Here is a 7472-nt window from a genome sequence, read left to right on the forward strand (position 1 = left end):
AGCTCTCTTAAAGGGCATACGATATTGGTACCTGTTCTAGCAACTGCAGACATCAGTGCAGGGCAGTTATGCATCTCAAAAGGAGGTGCAAAACATGTATTAATAGCTTATGTGGACTGAAAGAACTTATCACCTGGGAGGAGCCCAGTGGTTATTTCATCTAACCCTCTTGCTAAATGAGGGAACAGATAAAGACTTGTTAAAGAATTTGCCCAGCAGCACAAAACCACCTAGTAGTAGGTAACTGGGACCAGGACCTGTTGCATGGGCTGGCGGACCTTCTTAGGGATCAATGTGTGCTCATTTGTGGAGAAGCTTCCAATGGCTTCTTAGAGCTAGAGTCACAGGAAACAACTGCAAATTCTATGGTGTTTACTTTTTCTTTCCCAAGAAATAAACAGAGTTTGGGAGCTCAGTACATTAGTAATACAAGTATAAGAGACAGTAGGCTTGGGGAGCGGGGGAGCACAAATTATAGAATAATGTTTATAAAGAGCTTCGTGCCATTTTTTCTTTCTTTTTTGGTCACCTGTAACCTACTAGAATTCAAAAGATTGCCAATAAGGAAAAATGGGATTATTCAGAACAAGTCACCTGATATGGAATCCCAGTGAGAATAGCTCCCTCACAAATAGTACTCACGTCCCACCTGACTGTCCAGGGAACACACGTGTGACCCTGGTCGCTCACTCATTCTCATGGGGTCTCTGTGTCCCCATTTATAAAATGAATACACTTGACCTTGCCAGTGACTCCCAAATATGGTTGATGCTCCGAATTCCAAGAACTGGTTAAAATATAGTTTCTGGGTATCCCTCTAATCCCCGCTCCTGGTGGTTTTGGATTCAATAATTCTGAGGTGGGGCCCAGGAGTCAACATTTTTAAAAGCTCAGCCAGGTTTGGGAAGGCTTGCACTAGGTGATCTGAGCTATCCCTTCGAGGCCCGAGCTTCATTACAAAGATTTTTGTGTATCCTGCACACTAGCTGCTGTCAGGGGGACAATGAGGGGGAGCTGAGGGGATTCATAATGTGGGAGGAAGGTCTGCACAGACATAGGAGGTATGCACTGCCTGGGCCCAGGTTTAATTATTCAGGCAAGATATGTAAAGTTATATATAATATTTAATCGGTTACTGTGATATCATAGAAATACCGAGAATCATAAAAGTAAAAAAAGCTGCTAAGTAGTACATAATGTTTCCGGGATTCTAAGAAGTTGCTGCTGGTCTACAGACACTCTGGGACATGGTCCCTGGAAGGCGTGGGCAGGTCACTGGCCCCGGTCCTGGTGCCGCTTGCCCTTGCCCTTCTTCTTCTTGTCCTCCAGGCGCGGCTTCAGGGCGCAGACGCAGGCGGACACGCCGGCAATGGCCTTGGGCAGGTCAGTGCCTTTGGTCCACTTGTTGGTCTCGCGGTCATACACCTGCACCGTCTTGGAGAAGGCGGTGTTCTCCCAGCTGTAGCCACCCAGGATGTAGATGCGGCCCTCCCACACGGCCACGCCCGACTCGCTGTTGGCCTGCAGCAGTGGCGCCACGCGGGTCCACTGGTTGCACTGCGGGCTGTAGGCCTCCACGCCCAGCACGTCGAAGCGCTCCATGGACTCGATGGTGTCGTCGCTGCCCCCGATGGAGTAGATGCTCTCGCCCAGGCTGCACATGCTGTGCCAGCCGCGCGCCGTGGTCATGGGCCGCCGCTCCTCCCACACGTCCGTCCGGTGGTCATAGCACAGCAGGTTCTTGCGGTAAGGGCCGATCTGGTAGTCGTGGCCCCCCGAGATGTACACGAAGTCTTTGTAGATGGTGCCCGCGTGGCCATATGTGAACCTGCGGAGAGAAGGATGGAAAAAGAGACAGGAAGCTCAGTGCTGCTGTGGGCTTTGCCTCCAGAGCCTGGGCCTGTCTTCTCCTCTGCAAAACAGGACAAACTTGCCCTCTCAGAGGGTGTGAGGATTTAAGGAGACAGTGCAGGGAGCAGGACCCCACGAGCACTTTGTACACGTCAGTAAACAAGAAGTGGCAGGGCAGGTAAGCGGGCGGCTCGGCAGTCAGGCCCCCTGGGCTGGGATCCCAGCCCTGCCCTTCTTGGAATCTCCGTTTCCCCAGCGGGAAATGGGGACAGTAACAGGGCTGTTGCCGTCCTCACACGGATGCAATCAGCTAGAATAATATGCTACTTAGGCACACGCATGTACCCCATCAAATAACGTATCAAAGAGGGAATAAACATAGAGTGCAATTCCAACTCTGATGACATTCTGGAAAAGACAAAACCATAGAGACAGCAAAATCAATGTCTGCCAGGGGCTGGTGGGAACAGGGATGAAGGGATGAGTAGAGAGAGCACAAAGCATCTTTTAGGGCAGTGAAACTATGCTGTGGGGTGCTGTAATGGTAGATACATGCTATTATGCATTTGTCAAAGCTCATAGAACTGTGCAACACACAGAGTGAACCCTAATGTAAACTGGGGACGTTAGTTAATAATACCGTAACAATATCGATTCATCAATTGTAACAAATGTTCCGCACCAATGCAAGATGTTGACAGAAGAAACCATGTGTGTGGCTGGAGAGAGGAACTTTCTCTACTTTCTCTTCAATTTTCTGTAAACGTAAAACTGCTCTAAAATCTAGTCTATTGGGCTGACTGGTTAGCTCAGCTGGTTAGAGCACAACCTTCTAACAACAAGGACATGAGTTTGATCCCTGTACTGGACAGCCAAAAAAAAAAAAAAAAAAAAAACTATGAAAAAGGGGAGTGACTAACAACAACAAAAAAACCCCGTGCAAACAAAGGTTACCAAAAGCCAAGAAAATGATGTCACGAAAATCAGGATAGTGGTTACTCAGCTGGGAGGCGGGGGTGGGGAGGTGGGGTAAGAAAAGCACGTGGAGTGATGTTCACAGAAGCACAACCCCAGGGCAGACAGAAGTCACCGTTCAATGTCATAGCTCTGGATTGGGCCATGTGTTCATGGAGGTGCCATTACACAAGCAAGTCAATAAATGAAAGAAGCTGTGAATAAGTAAACTAAATAAAACTGCAACATGCACTAATGACGACAGCATCGTGGACTGTGTTTCTTCCAACTTTGTGCACCTAAAGCCCATTTAGAAAGAAAAAGGGTTGTTGTGGTGTGTAAGACACATCAATCACATTGGCTGGCCCAGAGAAAGTGATGCCGGCAGGTGTTCGCTATTACTAAGCTTTATTTCTCCATCTGTGAAGTGGGATGATATAAGTATCTAAACCCAGGGAGACCATGGGTCCTGGTTAGCCTAGGATAGGGCCAGTATATATACCATTGACCTGCCCTGTTCACTGTCATCCTGGCTTAGATGATAAATCATAGAGGATGCCTACTGCCACCCCATCAGGCTACTGTGATGTCAAAGCACTCATCACATGAAGCACTTGACCCAGAGTTAGCACTCGGTAATCAGTAGCTACTATGACGACAGCCCAATCATCTTATTAATAGGCAATAGCTGTTATACCCTACTGGCTTCTGGGAACCTCTGCATGAAGAGGTTGTCTAGGAGATGGAGGATCTGGGATTCATGCCCCAACCATGACTTTAAAACATGGCACTTACCCCCTACTCTCTTCTAACCCTTGGGAACAGAGTCCCCAAGATGCCTGGATGGTTCCACAGCAAAAGTGGTTCAGAAAGTGCATTTTCAGGTACAGCCACAGGTCAAATAAATGGTGTACACCTTCTGCTAATCCTGTGATGATAATAAGTGCTCAATAACTGCACACCTGGCCACAGGGAGGACCAAGGACAGTGTAAAGGGCTATAACCCTGGAGCACTTCCTGTGTGCTGGATGCCACATGGGGTCTCGTGAGCAGAATTTCATCTACTCTGCACGACAATGCCATGGGGCAGACATTGGGATCCTCCCTACCCAGCAGATGAGGAAATAAAGGCTGAGTGGGGTGAAGGCACAGATGTAGTATAGGTATCCCCCCACCTCTTAGAGCTCCTCCTGCCCAGACTCAGTGACTTCTTTAGGTAAATCCCTCACTATCAGAACTCAATACTCACTCTCTGAAACTCAGGAACTGAACAGACTCGGAAACTGGGGGGTTGTGTCTTGATGGCAGAGCTGACACTTGTACTCAGTCTAGAACGAGAGCCAAGACTCCCCCCAGCAGATCCCACCCCTCCTGGTCTACCCACTGTTGTCTATAAGCCATGAGAGTCTTTTCTGGAATTGGAGGCCAAGATACCCAGAAAGTGAGGTGCACTAAACCATATCCCATAAAAATGTCCTGCTGGAAGAGCCTGCTGCAAAACCCCCAGTCACCTTGGCAAGCCGGCCACGTAGGACCAGGAGTCGGTCTTGGGACTGTACGTCTCTACTGAGGAGAGGGCTCCATTCTCATTCCGGCCGCCAACGGCCACCAGCATGTCATCGATGGAGGCGAGGTAGAAGTCCACGCGGCGCTGGTTCATGGAGGCCACCTGAGGGGGCGAAACACCTGCACCTTCCCTTCCCAGACCCAGCACAGCACTGACCCCAGCTTGGCATTCTCTAAACGTGACCATGGGATACACAGCCCAGGAGGGTGAGACAGCAGCAAAGGGGGTCAGGTAAAGGGAGTTAAACTTGAGTGAAGAGAGGCTCTTTAGGTGGGACTTCTCAGAGTCCCTGAGGTTTCCTTAAGACCACAGTTCAGAATCGCAGATTTACTTCAGAATAAAAATTTATCTTTCCCCTCTCTCCGCCATCAGATATTTTTAAAAAATTAATGCCGACTGCCATCCATCTTAACAGAGCAAAGTGCCATGTACAAGGAAATTAAAAAGTAGGAGACCCAACTTTTTAAAAATAATCCCAGCAGAATGCACAAATGAATGCGGTCCCACAGGAGACACACATTCAGCTGCCACAGCCACAGAGCATTTGAAGATGGGCTCCACAGCTGGAAGCCCCTTTTCAGTGGCAAAACTTAGACCTTAGGGAGAAGTTTTAGGTTTTTAAGAATAAAATTGAAAGATTATCTGAAATCTGTTCTGATTTTTGAGCTCAGAAAAAAACTGAGTTAATAATGCTGAGGTGTGAGTATAAAGACCGAGACAGACTTTTGTGGGTGGTTGTCTGGAGAGGCGTTCTTGGGAGAAAGGGGACATCTTCCTTATGCCAGATGCTTGTCAACCAACATGATCTATAACCCCCCAACTCTAGAAGGCCAGTGTCCCCACACATATTTTCCCAGAAGGGGAATCCGAAATTTGGAGAGGCCAAGGACCTGGTCTGAAATCCCCCAACTACAATTTAGCCAAGCTGGGATGTCATCTCAGGCCTGGTGTCAAGCCCACACTCTTTCCAGAATCAGGCCACACAGTCCCTGCCTAAGGGCCAGATGTGAGCCTTTGTGGCCTCCTTAAACCGGCTCCCAAAACCTTACAAAAGAGGAGCTCAGAGCAGACTCACACAAAGGGAACACTGAACTACGGATCAAATGTCTACACTGGCGCTGTCCAATATGGTAGCCATGAGCCTTGTGAGGCCATTTACATTCAAATATAAATTAGTTAAAATTAAATAAGAGTGAAAATTTAGACCTTCAGTCACATTGGCCATATTACAAGAGCCACACGTGGCTGGTGGCTACAGTATTGGCCAATGTAGACATGGAACGTCTCTGTCAGCGCAGAAATTTCATTGGACAGCACTGCTCTGGACAATGACCAACCCTTCAGAGGGTGGTCGGTCAGTCTTCACTCTCCCCAATTAGGGTATGGGCATGGAGGAGGGTGGAAATTATGTCACTTTATCATCACACCTCGTTCAGAAACAGGACAGTCATCAAGGCCCGAGAGAAGGAAGGGAAGTCAAGGCTAGGTAAGGAAATCAAGAGTCCTCAAGAATAAAGAAATAATCTGGCTTTAATCTCACCTTGATCCACTGTTTACAGCGGGGGTCATACCTATAAAGAAGATTGGAGGCCGCATCCCCTCCGTTGTCCCGTGAGAAGCTGCCACCGGCGATGAAGATGAAACCACCCAGCACAGCAACGCAGTGGTGGCTCCGCCGGGCCGGCAGGGGCGTCTCCTTGACCCACTGCTCGCTCTTGGCGTCCAGGTAGCAGGTGTCATCACTGAGCTCCAGACACCGCTCGGAGACCTCGCCGCCCACAAATAGCAAGCGCTCCTCGTTGGTGCGGAGCGCCGTGCGCTTGGTCTGCATGACGGGCTGGGCCGCCAGGCTGTTGTGGTAGCGCACGGCCTCCTCGATGAAGCCCTCACAGTTGGCCTCCTTGGGCAGCAGCGCGCACACAGCCGGCTTGACGCGGTGCAGCAGGTCGTTCTTGGGGATGAGCGGAAAGTGGATGTTCTCCAGCACCTGGTAGGCATGGGCCTCGCGCTCGGGCTGCTGCGTCAGCCACTGCAGGGCAGCCTGCAGCAGGTCGTGCTCGCATTCGCGCTGCACCTCGCTGCTGCCCAGGTAGAGGCACAGCTTCTGCATGGAGACGTTCTGCAGGAAGTCGGGCGTGAAGGACAGTGTGCCGAAGCGGCTCAGGATGAAGCTGTCGATGAAGGCGTCGAGCCGCTTGAGGCTGTAGATGGAGGCCAGCTCCTGCAGGTACAGGTAGTTGTCCTCACTCACCTCCTGCTCCAGGTACTCGCAGCAGAAGTCCACCGCCGTCCAGATCTGCAGCAGGTGGGCCGTCTCCAGGATGTAGTCGATGTTGCCGCCGTCCAGCACCAGCTCCCCACCGTACAAGAAGTCCACCACAGCCTTGAGCCCGATGTAGGAGGCGCCAATCAGCTCCACCTCCTTCTGGAAAGCCTCTCGCATGCCAATGGTGAACATGGAGTTGAAGTAGTCGCTGCACACGGCCAGCAGGTTGCGGTGAGCTGGCACCCGCTGCTCGTCGGCCACCAGGACGATGTCACAGAAGAGGCCGCGGAGACGTTGCTCGTTCAGCCGCTGCAGCACCGTGGTTGAGTGCTCAGCCCAGCGGTACACCTGTGACAGAGAGTGCATGTCAGGGACAGGAGGCATAGCCAATGTCACAGAAGAGGCCGCGGAGACGTTGCTCGTTCAGCCGCTGCAGCACCGTGGTTGAGTGGTCAGCCCAGCGGTACACCTGTGACAGAGAGTGCATGTCAGGGACAGGAGGCATAGCCGCCTGCTCTCCCACTGCCCACAGGGTCCTGTGATCAAGCCGGTGGGTCCCAACCAGCGTTTGAAATTACATGGAATTAAAGAGAAGTGGAAAGAAAACATTAGAGTGCACCACAGGAAACAGGCATTTCTGTGTGCATATGTATTGTATGTATTTCCTTCCTTTCTTCTTATAAATGCAATTCCTAAAAGCTTGCTTTCTCTTCCCTCTCCTTTCCTTCCTCTTCCTCGTTCTTTTTTACTGTGGGTCATGACAGATAGGTTTGAAAATGCTGTCCTATTAGGGAAGTACAGTTGCTTGCTCAGGGCACAGCCTCTAAAATCAGA

General features: G+C 50.4%; 1 protein-coding gene across 1 annotated transcript; it reads right to left on the reverse strand.

The window, feature by feature from the left end:
• Positions 1 to 1106: 1106 nt before the first annotated feature.
• On the reverse strand, positions 1107 to 7004 carry KLHL36 (kelch-like family member 36). Its single transcript, XM_008577447.1, has 3 exons — positions 5913 to 7004; positions 4317 to 4474; positions 1107 to 1828 (listed from the first exon to the last, which is right to left on the reverse strand). The coding sequence occupies exons 1-3, from the start codon at positions 7002 to 7004 to the stop codon at positions 1273 to 1275; spliced, it is 1806 nt and encodes a 601-aa protein (XP_008575669.1). The 3' UTR covers positions 1107 to 1272.
• Between the last annotated feature and the right edge of the window lie 468 nt (positions 7005 to 7472).

The sequence above is a fragment of the Galeopterus variegatus genome, unplaced genomic scaffold (genome assembly GCF_000696425.1).
Source record: "Galeopterus variegatus unplaced genomic scaffold, G_variegatus-3.0.2 Scaffold1513, whole genome shotgun sequence".
NCBI classification, from domain to species: domain Eukaryota; kingdom Metazoa; phylum Chordata; class Mammalia; order Dermoptera; family Cynocephalidae; genus Galeopterus; species Galeopterus variegatus.